Below are 22,798 nucleotides of genomic sequence, written 5' to 3'. Positions count from 1 at the left end.
AAACAAACTGGTAGGTTAATTGGCTGCTAACAAATTGGCTCTAGTCTCTGTCTGTATGTCTGTGTCTGTGTGTGAGTGAGTGTCTATATTAGGGAAGTTAGACTGTAAGCTCCAATGGGGTAGGGACTGATGTGAGTTCTCCGTACAGCGCTGCGGAATTAGTGGCGCTATGTAAATAAATGATGATGATGAAAGGGGATTCATCAGAGAAAATGACTTTACCCCAGTCCTCAGCACTCCAATCCCTGTACTTTTTGAAGAATATCAGTCCATCCCTGATGTTTTTCTTGGAGAGAAGTGGCTTCTTTGCTAGCCTTCTTGACACCAGGCCATCCTCCAAAAGTCTTCACCTCACTGTGCGTGCAGATGCACTCACACCTGCCTGCTGCCATTCCTGAGCAAGCTCTGCACTGGTGATGCCCCGATCCCGCAGCTGAATCAACTTTAGGAGATGGTCCTGGGGCTTGATGGGCGTTCCTGGGCGCCCTGATCCTTCTTCACAACTATTGAACCTCTCTCCTTGAAGTTCTTGATGATATGATAAATGGTTGATTTAGGTGCAATCTTACTAGCAGCAATATTTTTGCCTGTGAAGCCCTTTTTGTGCAAAGCAATGATGACTACACATGTTTCCTTGCAGATAACCATGGTTACCAGAGGAAGAACAATAATTTCAAGCACCACTCTCCTTTTAAAGCTTCCAGTTTGTTATTATAACTCATTCAGCATGACAGAGTGATCTCCAGCCTTGTCCTCGTCAACACTTTCAGCTATGTTAATTAGAGAATCACTGACCTGATGTCAGCTGGTCCTTTTGTGGCAGGGCTGAAATGCAGTGGAAATTTTGGAAGTTTTAGAGATAAAGTTCATTGTCATGGCAAAGAGGAACTTTGAAGTTAATTGAAATTTATCTGATCACTCTTCATGACATTCTGGAGACTATTGCCATCAAACTTTGTGAAAAATAATATTTGTCTCATTCTCAAAACTTTTGGTCATGACTGTATTACCACCAGGGATCCAGAGGTTGTACTGGGACACTTGTTAAATGCTTGAAGCTGAACTTGGGTAATAATTACATTACGACTGGTCATCTTGGAGATTGCTGAAAGGGAAATAGTCAAAACCTAATTATTTTTCGATAGAAAGCAGGCTGATAGCACATCTTACAGAACTCTGTTGATCAGAATGCTGTTTTGGTATTGTGATGCTCCCTAACTACGGAAGATGAATCATAGTTAAAGTTCCTGGGGCTTCCCATGTAGCAGGCCCTCCACTGAATCAATCCCCCAAACCCTTTAAGAATAATTCCAACCAAAAGTGTGAAAATTGTCAAAAGCCATTTCTGCCATGATGTCTGTTTTTTTTAAACATTGTGGGGAATTCGCACATCTTCCAGTTTGTGGGGCAGCTTCAATCTTCTTGGAACACAATGGTGCTTTACCTCCCCGAGTCCTCTGCTCCTTCTTCATGCCCATAAGTCTTGCTTGTTTACTTGCATAAAGTATGTCTCCATACTGCTCACTCTCATAGCTGCCCTCTTCATCGCCCCAGCTCCATTATCTGGCACTTTTTCTCCATAATTTCTCTTCTGTATGCTCTCCACTTGTCTTATCTATACCCTCACCTGACTTTGATGTCCCTTTGCCTTAAATTTGCCTATCTTGTCTCTCCCATGGATCCCTAAGGCTGGATAGACACTACAGGTTTTTCAGCCAAATATCGGGCCAATCACACAATAAACAACAGTTCGACCTGGTACTGCATTAGTGTGTATGCTCCAATGATGAACAATTTCCATTTCAAAGCACATCATATTGTTTGATTTGATTTTTAAACCAAGCTAAAAATTGCGTTCAATGATGGAACAGTGTTGTTCCAATTCTGCAGTGTGTATGCACTCAAAACTGGCAGTGTCCACAGATCTCTATGGAGTGTGCAGAGTCACAATCTTTTCAGCCAATGGTTTTGACAGATGAAGAGCACAGATCTGAAGCTAAATTGTGTAAAATGTGTTGTCAGGATCTGCCTGCAGCCCTCTGCATTGCATGCTGCTTTGCATTGACAGCTCCTGCCTTCTGGACTTTGGACTTGTTATATTATGTTTATCTGGCAGTACCTCTGCCTTGTGCCTATTTAGTTTGTTATTACTAGGGGTTAACCTGTGTCACTAATTATCTCCTGCACCTGGGTGTTCCCTATTTATACCTGCCTCTCTCCCTCTCGTGTGCTGGTCATTGTTGTTTTGTTGCCCTTCCTATGGGGAACCAGACTTTTTTATTTTTTTTTATTTTGAAACCGCATAGACAAGTGAATAAACATACTCAGTTTAAGCAATAATGCGATACATCTGAAACATAAACGTCATGACACTTTAATAATGATGAAAAATAGCACTTTCAACAACACGGAAGTGTAGACAGCTGAGCGAAATTCAAACGTGAAACAATCATAAGGCAGCGGTGGCTTTGTATTTTTGAGAAAGGGAACGGGATAGGAGAAAAAGGGTCAGGGGGGAGGGGAAAAGGGGGGGTATTAACCTCTTAATCTATTAGAGTTACAAATCAAGAATTTCCCGGGATGGAGGATTGTTGCCAATTAAACCAGGGTGACCACACTTCCCTAAATTTTGGTAAGGTATCATTCAACAGGGCAGAGATATGCTCCATGTAGGAGATAAACCAAATACGGTAAATCAGTTCTGCTTTAGAATGGGCCGTGGATTGTTTCCAAGCTCTTGCTATGAGTAATTTGGAAGCTTGATAAATGTGTGCAATTAAGCAATTTTCAGCTTTACTTATATCAGGGATGGGCTGGTTAAGTAGGATCTGAGCAGGCTTCTTACTAACTTTAATCCCTGTGGCTTTTTGAGCTACAGGCAGAGTGAGATTCCAGAAAGTTTGAATGACAGGACACTCCCACCAAATATACAAAAAAGTTCCCTTGGCCCCGCAAAGGCGCCAGCATCTATCTGAAACCGATGGGTATATCCGATGCAACCTCTCTGGAACCAGGTACCAGCGCGTATAAATCTTATAGCAATTTTATTGGATACCTGCATTAATGGAGACCTTCGCTGTTCTTGTACGGATAATAGAAAACTCCTCGCTGTCCAAAGACTCCCCCAGGTCCCACTGCCATGCCTCTTCATGAGTCTCGAGAATTACATCAGGTGGTGCTGTGAGTGTACGATACATGATTGAGATATTTCCCCTACGGCCTGCGGAGTATATACAGTGTCGTTCAAATTGGGAAATGCTCCGGAGACGGGAGGACTGGGTTTGTGACTGTATAAAGTTGCAGATTTGTACATATTAAAAATGAATAGGAGAGGGGGGGTGACATTTATCTCGAATTTCTTCGAACAAGGCAGGGGCGGTTACTCCCTTAATATGTAGAAAGCGCTCTATCTTGTGTGTACGCCACCATCCTGATATTGCGGTTGATCTCCCGGGTGGGAATAATGGGTGAGTCCATATAGGAGTCAGGGGAGATGGGTATGGCGCTAGGTTATGTTTTTTATTAGCCAAATCCCATGAGTTTAGAGTAAAGGCAATTGATGGGCAGGAGTATACTGACGGCGGTCTACAAGATTTAGGAAGCCATAATAGTGATGTACAGGTATATCCGGTATCATAGCATTTTCTATGTCCACCCATTTTTTTAGGCCTGGGTTGAGATGCCAAGATATGACGTGGTTCAATTGTGTAGCCAAATAATATTCAAACATTAGCGGTAGACCAAGGCCTCTAGCCTCTTTGGGTTTAGCTAGTAGCGATTTACTCAATCTGGGTTTCTTCCCTAACCAGATAAAACGGGGGAACCAGACTTTTATTGAGGACAACCTGCAGAAAGCCATGAGAGAGGCTTGTGGTTTTCTTTTATATTATATTTGGGGGCTTCTCCGTGCAGAGGTTTTTCAAGGACTTTTTTTGTTTCTCTTATAGCATCAACCAAAAACTGGGAGCCGGGGTTTGGAGCAGTAATCACAAGCTTGTCCTCCAGCTCACAAATACCCAATTTTATTGTTGGTTAATAAAATTAATTTGCTGTTTCTATATTACCGAGTAGTACAATCATCTCTAAGTTTAGGCTCTAGGATTGTTTTAGTGGATTCTCTAACAAATCATATAAAGAAAAGTAGGTTCAATATCTAATATTAGTGCACCCATTTCACAGTTTTGTGTGTAAGCAAAAGGCTAATTATTATGTTTAGCTCTAAATCAGGCCCAACATTCACAGTTATAATATCCAGCAAGATGTAATTTGTCCATAATAATGTCCAGAGTGCCAAAAATCTGAAAATCTCTAAAGGGCATATTTGAATTTGTTAATATTATTTATCAAGCTTACTGTAACAAAGCGTAGTCTTTGATATTGATGTGACATATGTATATTACATACGATATGGATAAGGGTAACATACAGTAGGGCCCAATTATCAAGAATTTTCTTAGTGGTGGCAATATTATTTTTAGCACTGCTTACCAGTAGAAAACAACTTATTTTTCTATAGTTTTCACCATTTTGTCTTTTTTATTTAACTACACATGCGTTGAAAAAAGGCTGCACAAGCTCAGTAGGTTTTTTTGCAAAAAAACAAAGTACTTTTATTCATGTTTTTTCAAAGTTCCAAAATAAGAGGTCATGTTGCATAGCATTGCCTCCTCTTCATACAGCTAACACCATTCTCTGATGTTAATTTTTCAAGGAAAACTATTACAGAAAAAAGAAAAGGCTGAGCTATGGAGATGGCGACAGCCAGCGGAAAAAGGATTATAGCGTATGAAAACAGGGTAATCTCAGGCAGTATCCCTCTTAGTAAATAGGATGAATCAAAAACAAGTCCTATCACTGACGAAAACTCTTGTTATTGCTCACTGATAAATAGACTTCATAGTTTTGTAATATACCATCTTTTATTTGCTGCTTAATGCATTAATTCAGATCACAGAACAGTATGTAGCCGCAGGATCAGTGGTGGAACTCCAGCTATCGCAGGAGTACAGCGGCTACTGGTCCCAGAGCAGCCACATGGTGATAGCGCCGCCACTGCCTGCACTCACGATGCAGTCAGTGTAAGCGGAGTGAAGCCACTGTGTATGCCACGGCAGCATGGACTGCATCTATGAGCCCCCCTCCGAATTCTGCTATGAGTCCCAGTGACATAGTTCCCCCCCCATATGCAAAATGTATCTTACAATGGAACAGTTCACTGATTTTATTTTATTTCAGTCACTATTTTTTTTATTGATTATACATATATTACATAGGTATAAATGTAAGACTATGCCATGGTCTTTCACTTTCCTGATTGATTGATTGATGTTTTTAGTCTTTCTCTTTTTTTCTCAATAGTCATATTTATTTTGCAACCTCCATGTCACTTCACTAACTCTCTTTTCTTCTATTTCCTTTCCACCGTATCTTCTGTATGCTTATTTTGCCAGTCTTCCAGTTTCCCTAGTCTGTTTTTTCAGATGTTCCATCCCTAAATTTCCTAAACCTACACAGATGCTCTTTCTGCTCACTCCTCCATCTCGTGCTCTTTCAACTACTTTCCAGTGCAGTGTCCAGTAACTTGTGACCGAAACCAGGTAGCAACGTATACCATAGCTGCATGCAATATATTGTTTTTCTATGTTATCATTTTTCCTATTGCAGGCAGGTAGATTAAGACATTGGGTACTGTAATTAGTTTATTAATTTAGCACAGGTCACTGCAATAGGAAAAAGTAGGAGGTTCAGAAGTCAATAATTTTGTATCAGAAAGAAGGGGTCAGATTAGAGTATCTGAGAATGAACAACATATTAGTGGGTTAATATTATTTTGAAGTGTTTAAGGTAATATGCTTCCAGGGGTTCTATTCCCTAATTATGCTAAAACTGATTGTTTATGACAGCTATGGGCCTGTGAGTAGTTTAAAAGAGTCACACTGGCTCAGTGTGGGAATTCAATTGGCTAACGTCAGATAGGGCCCACTGATAATAAATCAGTGCACAATGCATGCAGCAGTCAGAGTACTAAACTGTCACTTGCACACCCCTGACACTGAATACTGCCCCTTACATCTCCCAGGATAATCATCATCTAATGAGATGGGATTATAGAAACGCTTTACATATCACTTTATGTCTAAAACACCCGTCTGACACTGCACTGATACACTGCTCCTAAACTTCCCACTTGTTAACAGTTGCAGTTACCTGAGCTGAATTAATTAATTGGTGTTTAAAAATACCTTTCTCATCAATTATATAATTCATTTTATAATCTACAGTAAGAAGGAAGTCCAATAGCAAAGCATTTTGGACTGGAAAGAACAGGAGCGTCTTTGTTCATTTGGAGGTGCTATATGTTAATTTTCATTGCTGTACATTTTTTATTTGGCGTGATTAATATTAAACAGAAGTGACAGTTTATTACTCTGGCTGCTGCATGCATTGTGCACTGTTTTATTACCAAGGTGTCCCTCAAATGGAACTCAGAATAGTTTCCAGTTTGTATTAAAATTGTAGAAAATTGGAAATCACAGAATGCCATTTTCCAGAAGCAGGAATGATAAATGCTATAGAATTCAGCCACTGGCAATATTACACTATGCTCCAACTGACAGGGTTAACTTCCTGCTCGTTCTGGTCACCAGATGATTACTTCTTTATACAGATACACATGGCTTATTTATATAGAGGAGATCTGAAACTGGAATTTTTTATTACTTGTCAGAAAGTGTTTTGGACTTTCTGTTCCCCTAGTGCTATATTTACTTGTACTTATTTCGGAATCAGTACTGTATTTACAAGCAATTAATATCCTGTGAAGTTTGTGTTTTTGAGTAAGATGTCTTCTACAGGTATTTCAAGAATGAGGTTGTCTGTTCAAGGGAAAATGTCTGGACAGGATACTTTGTGTGTCAAAATAAAACATCTGGATTTACAACTGTTTCTAATTACTTGACTGACTAGACTGCAAACTTTAGGCTTTTGGCACTACAGTCCCTCCTAGAGAGCTGCCCAAATCCTTGCAGGCAGCTAATCACAGGCACTGTGCAGTAGGATAGCTTGTGAGCCGGTTTTGGCCAGCTTTGAATACTGGAGTTCCAGTGTGAGCTGTGTTTTAGGAAAGAAGAGCTGTAAGTGCTGCGTATAGATAGTCTGTAGCTAACTCTTCTAACCGGATCAAGTATGCATGCTGGAGCGCTGGTCAACCTTCTGTGGGCTTCTTTCTTCTTCAGTGTCCTCGCTGCTGTGTCGCACATCCCCTCTCTGAGCCAGAAGTAAGTGTTTACTCCCACTGAGGTTTGCTGGTTGCATATTAAACATACATGTGGTTTAGATTGAAGCTGCAGAATCCAAAACTCTGCTATAAACAAGCATTTGTTTGTATATACAGTAGGGCCTAAGCTGTCTGCTCTGTTTTACAGAGCAATATGATGGCCTGCCATTTGTTTCTCTCTGTTTATATATGGTGCCATAAGTGTTGTAAATGCCTCTTGATTATAATATTAATGAAAATAATTAGAGGGAACTAGTGTAGGAGGGGGCTGTGCTTAGGAAGTGTTAAGAACACCTGAAAATATTACTGTATGCTATGCTGTCTGTTTCTCAAAGTTTCTGCTTGTTTCCTTATGATGTGTCATGTGTCCTTATGATATGTCATGTGTCCTTATGATGTGTCATGTGTCCTTATGATGTGTCATGTGTCCTTATGATATGTCATGTGTCCTTATGATGTGTCATGTGTCCTTATGATGTGTCATGTGTCCTTATGATATGTCATGTGTCCTTATGATGTGTCATGTGTCCTTATGATATGTCATGTGTCCTTATGATATGTCATGTGTCCTTATGATGTGTCATGTGTCCTTATGATGTGTCATGTGTCCTTATGATATGTCATGTGTCCTTATGATGTGTCATGTGTCCTTATGATATGTCATGTGTCCTTATGATGTGTCATGTGTCCCTATGATGTGTCATGTGTCCTTATGATGTGTCATGTGTCCTTATGATATGTCATGTGTCCTTATGATGTGTCATGTGTCCTTATGATATGTCATGTGTCCTTATGATGTGTCATGTGTCCTTATGATGTGTCATGTGTCCTTATGATGTGTCATGTGTCCTTATGATATGTCATGTGTCAAGTGTGAATATGCTGTTCTAATATAAAGAAGCCCAAATGTGCAGCAAAAGAGTGCTAGCGCTGAAGAGATTACAGCCTGCAATATGCCAAGAGAAATATAAAAATATTAATAGCAGTTATTTATATATTGTGCATACATATCACCTAGCGCCTTACAGAGTATATCTAATAATAAATATTGCATATGATCAAAGTAATACAAGATCGAACTTATGCAAATTCTAAAAATGTTTTAAAAATATTAGTACTTTCCTATGCAGAAAAATATTAAAGTTTTTTTTTTTTAAATTAAGCACACAGCACTTTTTCCACTGTTACAGATTGTGTATAAGTGATGTAAGTAGTTGTAGTGATGGGTGTTCTTACATGCACAATTTATTTGTAACTTCAGTTGTGGTAGTAGTAGAGTATTTGATACAAAGTATCTACAGGGCCTTTGCATTATGATGTGCTGTTGAAAACCACAGATGTGTGTGTACTTGCCACATACTTATCACATGACTATTTGTGGGTGTGCCAACAACTGAAAATATGTTTACATACTGCTATAAATAATTGCTGGCAGACAACATTTATTTATGTAATTCTACAATATAATAGGAAGCATCCTGTTCCGTTGAACAGTCACAACGCAGGCGGCTTTTTATTGGTTTGCTAGGGGATAGGGAGCTGAGGCCGCTGGAGGAGCTGAGGCACTGAAGACTAGTAGCCAAGGCACTCTGTTTACTATAATAGGGGACACTGTATACTGGCACTACTTGAATGTTTTATATTGGCAACTGAATACACTTCCTACTGCACTGGGCCATACTATATACTGTGTTGGGGCAAGTTTTTAAATCATGAATTATTATAAATGTTTACTAAGAACCCCTAAAGTAGATACATTTATTGGACGTACCCCTAAATATGTATACATTTTTGCCAAGCAACATTGTCTTTGAATAATTTAATGACTACCCATTCTAATTTTTTTTAGCAACTTTTATTCATTACTTATATATTAAACTGTTATTTTGGTATACATTAACTGGTGGGCGTTCTCCTGATCTTTGTGTGCTTTGGAAGTGCTCATGTTGAGAAACCCTGGTCTACTGCAATAGGGCATACTGTACAAGGGCGGTTTACTATCTACTGCAGCGCTGGGGGTTAGTCTGTACTACAATGGGCCATGTGTACTGGCACTGTTGAGTTGTGTATCCTAAAACAGTACACACTGTATATTTTGGCATTGTGCTATTCTAGATAATGTAAAGGAGAAAACTATATACTGCTTATGAGAATATTATATAACTATTTAAAAGACCATCAAAATGATGGAAAAAAGAAGAGTAAGATCATGGACCCTTTTTTGGTAACAGTTAAATTTTGCGCATTATTTATGCCAGGACATGGCTTAAATTGAGACATGAAAGTACTTAATTCTTGCATCAGATCAGGATTGCACTCCGCATTTCATGTATACTCATTCATTCATTTGCAGCCTAATCTGGGTTTAAAATATACAGTTGTGCAAACTTTTGTTGGTCCTCATTTGTTTGATGCAAAGTTCCTGCTCAATGGTAACTTTGACCATTAATTCAGAAACAATATGGACCGTAGCCAGGTGGTGGGCCTGTATTAGCACCCATAGAGGCAAATGGTAAAGCACTATTAATAGATCTCAAGTTGCCAAAGTAATTTTTTGAATGTTCATACTGTCCTTTAAGTGCTCAACAACAGGGGCAGACCTTATTGCACACAATTTCACTGTACCCTTGTGGCAGCATTGACAAAATACTTAGTGTAACAAAATTCACAAATACTGTTCATGGGACCACAATTATGAGCATTAATTTTTCTTTCAACAGAGTTACCGAAGAGCGTGGCATCTTGTTCGCTGACCTTGTATTGATATTACTTCTGTCCTGTTCGGTCTTCGATTGTTTTCTCTGTGACTGGCAGTTTATTGATGAGTCATGTTTGCATGGTGATGACGATCAAGTTCACGTTGTCTTTCGTCATCAGTAATAGTTTGTCGTCGGGCTTTATCCCGCTCCGCCCTTCTATTTGCTGCTTCTTGCTGTGCAGTTACATCCACAGCAGACATTTGCCATTTAGTTGGCATCATAGTTACACTTTGTTGCTTAAATTAATTAGTATATTCCTATTAATTTATCACTAAGTACAAATAAAGGAATTGAGTCAATTTGGAACAGCAAAAGTTGTTATAAATGGTAACTGACACCAAAAAAGCTTAAATAGACCAAACAAAAAACCCAAGAAATTAGGAAAATCTAGTCATTAGGAATATACATTCTTCATGATTGTCCCGATCTTGAATTCCAAGATTGTATTGGCTTACTGGGATGAGGGTGTGGTCTCAAACAAATTTGACTGATCATGTGTGTGACTTGGGCAAATCATGCTTATTTTGTACCAGTTTTCTTTCCTTTCAGAAATTGGGAGGTATGCACATATTAAAAGTAAAACTCTCTGACATATAGTATTATATACTTGTTTGCCTAAATACGGCTCCACTGAGGGTGCCAACCCCCTCGCATGCGAGAACATCCACACATTGCTGATCCGCCCTCTTTCCGGGACTCAAAGTAACTGCATGGGATGCAACAACCGAGGTTATGCTACTAAACCATTAATATCACAAGCAGGTTAATTTCAATGTAAGGTTTACTCAATATAACTGCGTATAACTCAATAGCCTCTCTCATTCTGTGGCATCCCTTACGGTTTATTACTCAAATTTACCCTGAAAACTTAGTCATGAAACTTGGCACAGGTCAAGTTTAAAAGAGTCATGGCTAAAAGAGACAAATAGAATATTGAATAAAAAAAAGGTGTTTTTTTTGTATTTTGGATGGTTAGTTGTCTATTGGGTAGCACTATTGAAGTTACTTTTTTCTCCTAGCCTCTACTGCATCAATGTGGCTGGAAAAAGCACCTGTTGATCCTTCTTCTACTAAAATCAGTCAGCTCAACACTGAGTAGCCCAAAGTCTGACCATTTCACTGTAACAACATCAGGCTGAGAGGAGTCCCTGAATCTGTTCAACAGTTATATATAGATACAGGTCCTATTTCACTTTAAACTGCTTTAGGCATCTGACCATGACTTGCTTGTAGGACGCATCCATAGGCTTCGTAAGCTAAGCATCTGTCACGAGCCGCGGCGGTGTACTCACCCGCCGCGACTCTCTGCTCCAAAGGTCATTTCCTCTTCTGGCTGTTGCCAGGACAACAGTTGGGACACCTCCTGCTGTCAGCGCCACATTCCAGCATGATTCAGCCGGGTGCGCGCGTAAAACAAATGTAGTGTTTGCCACATTAGGATAGATAGGAGGGGGCATGTAACTCCAACTGGAGTTTTTGCATTATGTTTATTCAGCAAACTGGGTCAGCCATGACCTTACAGCCTATAGTTTTAATTAGCTGCCTCCTGGGGCTGATTGCCAGTCCTGGGTGTATTCCTTCTTGATTGGTCCATCTATGTATTTAAGGCAGGGAGGGCTTAGCCTCCCTGCCGGTTATGGCGTCTCAGTTCCTGATTAGCTAACCTGCTTCTGTCTGTTTCTCTGATTTCTGGATTGATTACCGTGTCTGACCCTTTGGCTTGTTTTCCTCAATTTGATTGTTTGCTTGTGGCCATGACCTTGCCTGTGACACGGATATCCCTGTTTGCTGCCAGCCCAGACCTTTGCCTATAACTCACTATGCCTGGCTGCTCCAGTCCGTGGACCTCGGCTTATTCCTGATCACCCGTACCTCGTGTCATCCCCTCTTACGCGGTACTGCGGAGTTACTCATAAACTTACACTACATTGAGTTTAAGACCTGGGGGCATCCAAGTATCTGTGAGCACAACTAGTCTCTACGGGCAAGGTGGCTGCTACTCCTACAGTTCTGCAAGTTTATGATATCTGCCACTAACCATAACAGCATCTATCAGAGATCTTAATGAGGCTCCACTTTTCCCCACATTAAGAAGTAGATAGTCAAGGAAGCCAAACAGTAGCAGAACTCAGAAGATTTTTGTCATAGTCTAATAACATACAATTTTTACCTGATCTATCACCAGCTACCTTGGCTGGAAGTAAATCCTGCTGACCAAATAGAGCAGTCCTAAAAGATGTAGGAGTCTCACATTACTGGGACTTTCCAGTTAAGCTAATAGACTCCCATTATGGCAAACAGCAAACTTTCTACTTTACAAATGATGGCACTAGATTGAGTCATTCATGGAACATCCCAACAGCATCACCAAAATACAGGACATCACCTGCATACTTTTTCTAGACTGGCATACCGTTGGACTTTCCAGCCTACTGAATGTCATGCGGCCTCCCTGTTCTCCTCCTCTTCTGTGGGGATGGACACCTTCTAGATCAAACTCTACACAACTTCTGAGTTCTCTGCTGTCCAGTTGGGTTGGGTACGCTTCAACGATGACGAGAAATTCGACACAGAGAAGACCTACAAAAAATAACGATTTGAGGAAAAAACGACTGGAATATAAAGACTTACCTGAAAACCGACTGTAGATATCAGATTGCAGCAGAAGACCGGACCTCCTTCTAAATGGACAGCTCCCCGGCAGTAGTGTCTGATGTCAGTGCGACCTGAATGAATTTTAATTTAAAGCGGCAATGTCAGGACCCTGCAGGTTAAGTGTTTAAACACTTAACCTGCAGGGTCCTGATATTGAGGGAGCATGTGTGACTAAAGCTGCTGGACAGAGAGGAGGCATGTGTGATTAAAGCTGCTGGGCAGAGAGGGGGCAAGTGTGACTATAGCTGCTGGGCAGAGATGAGGTATGTGTGACTATAGCTGCTGGGCAGAGAGGGCGCATGTGTGACTATAGCTGCTGAGCAGAGAGGGGTAATGTGTGACTATAGCAGCTGGGCAGAGAAGGGGCACGTGTGATTAAAGTTGCTGGGCAGAGGGGGCATGTGTGAGTAATGCATTTTTCTGTAGGAGGGTGGCCTAGTGCTATTCACCTGATAGACATGCCCACAATGATGCACACCCCCAATGATATAGCCACACCCCCTTGGACGGCGCGCCACCGCATAAGTTTACTAGGGGGAACCATGAAGTTGCTGTACCAGGGCCCAAAATTCCTCTTGGCAGTCCTGTGTGTGACATTATCTGGACCTATAAATATGGTCGATGCTGGAGAACCATCCAACTCATGATTTGCTTCAGCATTTATCAATATGGGTGGATCAGCAAGACCAATCAGGCCCAGCTCCTTCATTGTCTTCAAGGGCTGGCCACTCGCCTGGATACTATTCAGGTCTCTCTGATCTCACCAGTACAGTCGCCCCTTCATCTGCACCGGCCATGGCTGTTCCTACTTCCTTCAATTTACGCATCCCTACTAAGAACAAGTTTGATGGATATACCAAAAAATGCTGGGGATTTTACAACGAATGCACAATCCAGTATGAACGCTCCCCAAGAAATTTCTCATCTGAAAGAGCTAAGGTTTCTTATATGATTTCTTTGCTGTCTTGCCAACCTCTTGCTTGGGCACACCCTCCCTATGGGAACGCACTCATGCTATTCTTCATCATTCCACTGCATTTATCAAGGGTATCAGGAATATCTTCAAGGAGCCCAGCAGAGTTTCTTTGGCCGCCTACAGCCTGCTGAAGCTCCGGCAGGGCTCCACAATGGTGGGTCAATATGTCATGCAATTCTGCACACTTGCCTTGGTCTTTGTGATGGTCTTTTGGCAAAGCTTGACTGACCAAATTAAGGATAAACTAGCCTCCAGAGAACTTTCTTTGGACTTAGACTATTTAATTAAACTGTCAGTATTGACATTTATTTCAGGGAGCGGACCCAGGAAAGGGAAAACTCCAGACAGCCTTTAGTTCAAAGTGCACCCAGGTTCCATAGTCCTCCCAAAACCCTTGAAGAGCCCATGCATGTGGGTCAGGATTTTGCCCAAGGAGACCAGGAAACTAACAAACCCTAACCGGTACGAGGGAGACTGACTAAAGTGTCAAGAATCAGTCTCCCTTACTGTTAAAAAATAAAACTCCCCATGCCCGTCATAATCCACTCATCAATAGGTTCCATTCCTCTCTCTGCCTTTCCTGAATCTAGATTAGCTGGTAATTTTATTGCCGTCTCACAGGCAGCGGATCTTCAGTTATGCACCAAACACTTGGAGCATTCGCTGTCACTAACCGCAGCAGATGTTCATTGAGTCCTCAACGGGACAATGGGACAGTCTCCAAATGTACCATACCAATATGTCTCCAGGTGGGGTTACTCTGCTTGAAATGGATCAGCCTATTTGATCTACTTCAGGCTATTAACTATCATTAATTATTATTTTATGCTTACCGTGGCTCCAAACACATTCTCCTCAGTTTGATTGGAAAATGGCACAAGTCACCTCCTGTGGTTCTCTCTGTTCCGGGAACTGTCTTCCGGAACCTACCAGATCAGTCTGTCATACCCAGTTCTCTAGTTCATCTGTGCAACCTGTCTACACTTCCTTCCAGGATGTTATCTGTAAGGCTGTAGCCGAGAAGCTACCATCTCACCTTACTTGGGATTGTGCCACAGACTTAATTCCCGGACAATCCATTCCCAGAGGTCTTGTCTGCCCGCACTCAGTGCCAGAGACCCAGGCCATGTCAGAATACATCTCAGAAAATCTTAAACAGGGTTTCATTTGCAAGTCCACTTCCCCTGCAGGAGCTTATTTCTTCTTCATTAAAAAGAAGGATGGATCTGTATAGATTGCTGTTCGCTTAACGCTGTAATGCAAAGAAGGGTTACCTCTTAGTGCCTATCTCTGGACTCTTTGACCGTATCCACAGGGCCAAGTTATTTACTAAATTAAATCTTCATCCTCTTTACTTCAATTGTCAGTTCTGGTTTTGACCCGGTTTGTCCACTTCTCTCCAGCAACCTCACTAATTAAAATGGCTTTTAGAGGGTTAATGTAGAGGGGGGGATCATTAATGCTTGGCTAGTGAGAGATATCTTTACTCTTTCCAGTGCAATATCAATAAATAAATAGTCCAAAGGAAAATTAGACCCTAATACGACACATTTAAATTCTGTATTGGTGAGTGTTACAAAGTACTGAATCTCAAAAGTAGGGTAGTAAACAATTTATTTACTTCTCTCTATGTAAGTAATCATGGATTTGTTATTTATGTTGCAGAAGTTCATCATCTTCCTCGACCTGTAGATTGTCACCTGCTGCATCAGAAAACCGTTGCAGGACTCCAGATCGTTTAATATGCAGTGGCAGGGGCAAATGTGACTGTGGGGTATGTGTCTGTGAAGTAAAAGAGGCTGGCAAATATTATGGACCTTTATGTGAGTGCCATGACTGGGTATGTCACACCTATGATGGACAAGTTTGTGGAGGTAAGATCATTAGCAAACAGATCTTGCAAATGAACATGTTAAATACATCATATGTTTATAGTTTAATTTTTCAACAAGATATGCAGAGTTTACTAGTGCTATGGAGTTGGACTTGGGCATTAATTAACCATTGTACAAATCATTGGCCAGACTGAACCTTGAATGTGGGGTACAGGTTTGTGCACCATAGTATATGAAAGACGTAGGAGAACTTAAGACAATTTAGAGAGAGGCTTCAGCGGTGGAACTACCACTGGAGCAGCCCATGCAGTGGTGAGGGGGCCTTGGCGATACTGATGCACTATGGAGGCCCCTGCTCTGGTCTTTTAAAATTACACATGCACAATGAAGGCCAGTTTGAGGTTTCAATTCTAGAACTGAAAGCCCAAACAGGGCTTCATTGCACATGTGTAGGCTCCTTTGCATGTGCCTCCCCTCGCTCATGTTCAGAAGAGTAGAGTGGAGGCCTCTGCAGCAGAACACAAGACCCCTCCAAAAATGTTGCTTTAGAACCTGGTGATTGAATGCTATGCTTGCGATGTACATTTGGCGATGGGGCATGCTTGGCAACTGGAGGAACAACATTTGTATTGATAATCTAAAAAGGTATATTGGAGTACTAAGGAGCCTATTTATCAATAGGCTCCTCTCTCTAGAGATAAGGCCAATTTTTTATTCAACGCTATCATGAAGGAAAAAAAACACTTTTTTTATCAATAAAATATCTCCAGGACAGCTGAGCGATACTCAACTGCCCTGGTGATACAGGCCCGGAGAGTTAAGGGTCACATTTCATTGTGCCAGTCTCTGCAGATATGCATATACGTTAACTAGCTAGCGGACTTGAAAATGCACAGTGGAACAGAAGCCCAGATTTGGTCTTTCTGTTCCAGGTTAATGGTTTAAAAATGAAATTATTATTTTTTAAATATATAAACACTTTAGACATTTCAAAGAATGCTTTATTCAAATAATGGACTGCTTTGTATAGTAGCCTGCAGATTGGAGGTCTTTATTTACAAGCCACCAAAATAAGAGAAGGGTTTCTGTTTTATATACTAGCCACTATATTTGAGGTCTGCTTTTTTATACTTGCCATCAGATTAGAAGGTTGTTTTGATTACTAGCTACTATATTTTGGGTTTGCCTGGTACACTAGTCACTGGATTGAAGGTCTGTTTTATTATTTTGCCCCAAGAATGGAAGTAGGTATGCCTTTTATGTCACTCACAAATAAGTAGAAAAATCAATAACAGCACACCCTAACATATTTGCAAAATAGATCTATATATAAGTACTAAAAAATACAGTACAATGTGCAATTACATACCAATAGTATAATGATACAACATGTCGGTATCATACCGGATTTGAGAAGCACTGCTCTAAATAATATGAATCCTGGTTGCCATGGCAACAAGTAAACATGAAAAATATAAGCAAAAACACACTGTAAAACATGGTACTATTGCATCAAATTGCAGAAGCAGAACTAAGCTTTACTTTCACAATTGAATTTGCTTCCAGGAGAGTGGGTGTTTGTCATGGTAATTGGTATACAGATATAGAATTAATTAAATTACACCCATATTAATCAGTGGAACACACCTCCATAAAGTCATTAAACATTTAAAAGCATGGTCTGTAAAGTTTAAACATAAAGAATATTCTATTAACATGTAGGGGATTACTGCTATCCAAAGCTCTAAGAGCCATAGCCTTTTCCACTACAATAAAGCGTAATTGGTACACTTGGTGTCCTGCTTCTAGACAGTGTTTTGCCATAGGAAATTAACATCCCTTTTTTTTCAGATTGCTACAAACATTTATGAAGCTGCAGATGTTTATACAAGAAGCAACTTACATGCACTAGAGAAGTAGATGGAAGGGCTGAAAGATGGGTGTAGATTTATGCAGCGTTCAATAAATCCATGCTCTGTTCATGGATAGTCTTCTACACAATACTAACTAGATAAAGACTTTTACTTTTCCCTTAAGGTTTTTAGAAAGAGTTCGGAGATGGTGGTATGTTAATGCTTTAGGCATTAGTTATTTTAGCATTTTGACTGTAGGTGGAAAGAATTCATCTCTTCCCCAAGAGTTTGGTTTTTTTAATTACGTGGGGGAAGAGAACTCTAGGCATGTGGTCAGAAACTTCTAACTAGTTTCACACCAACGTGTCAATTTCAAAAGCCAAAGTCCACAATTAGATCATCTTCAATGTAGAGAAATTCTGTTAGGAAAGGAATAAATGCTATGCATTCCAGCCAAGGGTTTGGCATGTCTAAGTAGGAAAAATACACTTTTAATAACTATTGAGCCAAAGATTTGAAAATGCTGGTAAACTCAGCCAATAATTAAACACATGTACATTGTTTTTATTTATTTATGTTTTTAAATCTTAAACTATGCAATACATTAAACATACTTACTATGGTGTTATAGGACCAGACTAGATAGCATTCAATTAAATGTGTCATCTTTCACATTCAAATGCATATATGGTTTCTGCAATCCTCAATGGCCAAATAACAAAGCTGCTATATTACCCTGAGGTTTTTTTTCCTGAAGACACTACATTCGCCTCACTCGTGATTGCCTCTCACTATTTCACTGCCTCACTAACTCACTTCAAGTTGAAACCTGCATCACTTTTATGAAATTCTAATATAAAGAGCACTGTCCATCTGTAGGAGGTGCTTCCAGTGTTAGCAGCAGTAACAAAGTCCATAGTGAGCATAGTAAATGCACAGGAGCTTCATCAGGTAGGCATATGGAGGGGACGGGCGAGTCAGTGTTTTGTATTTTTTCTTTAAATAAAATGGATGAAATGTGTGAATGGGGAAAGGGACAGGACAGAGGATATATTTCACAATCCGGCATTGCTTAGTGGAAGAAATAACAACAGTAAGAAATTCAATCTAAAAATCTGAGGCGTAGCTTTACACAGATGAAACATATTTCATCACCTCCACTTGAGTGAACCAATGGAATGTTCCATCACGTTTATAGCTGGTAGTTCTATATAAGAAGTAGAGTAATCCAGAGGTGGAATGCAGGCAGCATGTCTCCTAATATCAGCCTTCCACAAGCCAACCTCCTTCCCTAACTATGGTGTCCAAACGCACCTGACAAATGTATCAGATGGAATATTAAACCAACATTTTGAGGATCCGATCTTTCACCTTTACTTAAGTCTGGCCTCCTTTCATAAACAGCCCTTGAATTTATAACCAAGAACTCTCTCCTGGTAGCCTTTGCACATGCATTGGCACCAACTATTTCCCTCAGATGCCACTCACGTGGACCTACCCACCCCACATCTTACCCTCTTTTCCCATTCCGTCAGCCTCCCTCTTTAGAACTCTCTAGTATCTCCTTCTACCCACTTATTATTTTTATTTATTTTTTAAAGCTGGCATCATTTGCATATTCTCCCATTTTCCTTTTTGGACATGTTCGTGATACACAAGACATGTTATGGTTATAAACAAACTTGAAACGTTCACTGTTTATTGAGATGAGTATTTTTAATGTATTGCTCTTGATTCTTTCAATAAATAGATTTAACAAAAAACTATTTGCGATATTGCATACAAGATGAGATGGGTCCTATACCACCAAAGCACATAACACTATACTTTTTCATGAGAGTCCAGTAATGAGTTGTAGTGTATTTAAAAGAAAATGGTTCCAACAAATTTTACGGAGATTGGCTACAGGATATTTGTTACAACAATCCAACTTTTGTATTGCAGAATGCTTTCCCTCTGGATTTTAATAAAAACTACAGTTTCTCTAAATGATCTTACAGCTATTTCCAAAATGAAGTATTTTATGAGCATTTAAAACCACACAATGAGAAACCTAATAATTGAGTTTTTGGTAATTCAAAAGCAGACTTCTCACTCAGCTCATAGTCGTTATGAAAGAGGCCTTGGGCTAGAGTTACTAAACGTTTTCTACTGTTTTTGGCTGGATTTACTAAAGTCCAAACTGCCATTAAAACATCCAGAATGAACATTTTTAAAAGCCACCACTTTACAGATTGCCATCCCACTTTCAGCAATGATATAAAAATACAAACAGCCGGATTTACTAAGCTGGGGTTTACAAGCCGCCGCAAATCCGCCATCCAAACACCCAAAACAAAAGAGGTGGTTGAGAGACGCGAAACTGCTCACACCGCATGCTGTCTGAGCTATCTGCCCATTCAGAACATAAGAGGAAGCAGCATTGACATATAAATTATGGGAGCAATCACTATTTGTTGATTAAAGGACAAATTTAATTTAGAATTAACTTATGGGGCAAATTTTATTCTTTATGATATTATTTTTGTATTAAATTATGGGGGAAATATGAATATATAATTTCTTTAACTAGGCAATACTATTTGATTGCTAATGGGGAAATAGTTATTTATGATGCACACATGTGGTACTACATAGTATAATACAATAATATTGTCCCCTTGATATAATGAAAATTAACATTTGCCCACATAAGTTAATCATGCCCCTTAATCAATAAATAATGATATGTCAGTAGTGAGACCTCTTATGTTCTGAATGGCAAGATACCTATAACAACATGTTTGAGCTATCAAGCCAATCAGAAGTAGATATAGCCTGTCTTTTTCCTGGCACTTTTGACCAAACCACATTTGGTTTAGCTCTATTTAATCCGCCACACATCAGCAGGCATTTTACATTGCAGCCCCAAACCGCCCTATAGTAAATGTTGTGGTTTGGAGCACTAAATTCCCGGTGATTTGTGGCGGTTCAAAACTGCCACCAAACATGATTTTTAGTAATTTAACTCCTTTGATTCTTACCATTCAGGATGGTAATTAAGTATATGTCATTGTTATATTAGACAAACGATTACAAATGTGGTCTTTGAGGCCCTTCCTATGTTGAATGTTCAGGGCACTTGTCCTCTCTGCCCTACTGTTGGAGGACTATCTCCCTTAAAACTTCATTTGATACTGTTATTTTTTATTTTGCTACAAATACAAAACCAATTATAGGAAACCAAAGCACAAGACGATAAAGACGTAGGCCTGACAACTCTGTTTTACAGTAAGGGCCTGGTTCATGTGCTGAAGTACATTCATTTGCACACAGGATTTCTAGAAGGGGTTTTCCAAATGTTTGATTTTGGAACAAAGCGAAAACAGACCAAACCCAAACTGGCTGCAATAAACCAGCAACAGACACTTTTTATAGTTAACTTGTTTGACTTTAAATAAGAATTTTGGTTGAATCACAGAGTGTAAGAGATGTAATCTAATTGGTGCAGAAGCAAATACAGAGAGGCGTTTGCTGCACTGTTTCAACTTGATGATTTTATTCATCGTTTTCTGGAAATTTGACCCTCATCAGAAAATGTTTGTGAAATCCCGGTAATTCTAACTATTCAAACATTACTTTTTTAAAAAAAACATGGCCCCCACTGGGCTTTAGAGACTTTTGGTGGTGCATGGGCAGGGGAGATAAATGTACAGTGTCCATATGTACAGCATGACAGTGACGAAGAGAAGTGGTTCTGTGCAGTGTCCATATGTACAGCATGACAGTGATGAAGAGAAGTGGTACTGTGCAGTGTCCATATGTACAGCATGACAGTGGCGAAGAGAAGTGGTACTGTGCAGTTTCCATATGTACAGCATGATTATGATATAAGAAGAAGTGGCAGGGTGCAGTGTCCATACATTAAGCATAGCAAAACAATTCATACAAAACAGAAATTAGGCAGTAGTGCTGTATTAAGATATGAAAACTAGAATTAGAACAGTAAAATGTATTAAATTAAATATTACATAAAAAAGAATGAGGCATAAGTAAGATGTACATTCTAACCAAATTAATATTAATCTACAAAACTAACAATAATCTACTCTCGTATTCAATTAAAATAAAAACCATTAAATTATTTTATTTTACATATAATTACTTTTTGTATTTTCTCTATGTCAGAAAACACTAGAGCACTAGATCGAAAACAGTAAAAACAATACACTAGAGACAAAAGTGTCGGTGGCCATTTTGTGGAGGTCAATGTTCGTGAAAACCTATTCAGACACTCATGGAAATGTTTCCTAGGCTGCAGACAGTGTGTTATGATATATTCAATATACCTACTAACTGGGATTTTCCATGATTAGAGAAAGGGGGTTTCTGGGTATCAGAGAACCCCCACCTAAGTGCGCCCCTGAATGTCTGAATGCAGATGACACTTACAACTGCCTAAGACTTGAGAGGCAGAACAGGGGGGAGGGAAGGGGTAGATTAGTGTAGGCCGTATACAGTAAGAACGTTCCAATGCAGATGTGGCCGATTCAAGTCCTCTGTTTTCTGTAAGCATGCTTGTTTTTTAGAATGCTGACTGATAGTAATGACTGACACGTCATAGTCTTTGAATTGAAAGGTACACGTATGTGTGCCACTACCTAGCACAGAACTACTGTATGCAGGACAGACTAAAAAAAAAAACACATGATGTGGACAGTATACATTGAAAGCATCTTTATTTCATCATCATCATCATCATCATTTAGTTATATATCGCCAGCAAATTCTGTAGAGCTTTACAATTGGGGACAAACACGATAATAAAACAATACTGGGTAATAGAGACAATGAGGTAAGAGGGCCCTGCTTGCAAGCTTACAATCTGTAGAAGAATGGGAGTTGGATACATGAGGTTAAGTCTACATATTGCATTACGGTCCAGTCAGAGTGGAATGGTAAAAAGTGATTTGTATACTATATGATCCAGTCACACATCAATGTTGGTCAGGGGTTAAAGGATTGTTGTCTTGTGTGAATTGTGTAAAGGGTGGTAGAAGGATAACCTAGGGAGGTTAAGAGGATGGTTGAGGAATATTATAAGATTGCCTGAAGAGTTGGATTTTCAGAGAACGCTTGAAGGTTTGTAGACCACAGGAAAGTCTTGTTGTGTGAGGGAAGACATTCCATGGAGTGAGAGCAGCTCAAAAAAGTCCTGTACACGAAATTGGGAGGATGTAATAAGAGTGATTGAGAGACGCAGATCTTGTACAGAATGGAGTTATCAAGTTGGGAGATACTTTCAGACAAGTGACTTTATGTATGTTGATTGGAGTTATCCTACTTGTCAAAGAGTTGATTATAGGTTATCAAGATTACATGTGTAGTCAAGGACGTATTCAGCATTTCAAAAGATCCCTATGTAAAGGCTGTGTCCTACTGTCATAGTTCCCCAGTAATGATGC

The 22,798-nt window shown here is 39.8% G+C and overlaps 1 protein-coding gene across 1 annotated transcript in view; it reads left to right on the top strand.

The window, feature by feature from the left end:
* The first annotated feature begins 7,025 nt into the window (after positions 1 to 7,025).
* Positions 7,026 to 22,798, top strand: part of ITGBL1 (integrin subunit beta like 1) — a 257,791-nt gene continuing 242,018 nt past the window's right edge. The window contains exons 1-2 of the mRNA XM_075199951.1: positions 7,026 to 7,277; positions 15,332 to 15,540. Coding sequence (XP_075056052.1) covers positions 7,186 to 7,277; positions 15,332 to 15,540 — 301 coding nt within the window. The 5' untranslated portion in view covers positions 7,026 to 7,185. The remainder of the gene's footprint in view (positions 7,278 to 15,331; positions 15,541 to 22,798) is intronic.

The sequence above is a fragment of the Mixophyes fleayi genome, chromosome 2 (assembly GCF_038048845.1).
Source record: "Mixophyes fleayi isolate aMixFle1 chromosome 2, aMixFle1.hap1, whole genome shotgun sequence".
In the NCBI taxonomy this organism is placed as follows: domain Eukaryota; kingdom Metazoa; phylum Chordata; class Amphibia; order Anura; family Limnodynastidae; genus Mixophyes; species Mixophyes fleayi.
Note: the sequence above shows the minus strand (reverse complement) of the source record. Positions and strands in the feature narration are given on the sequence as shown.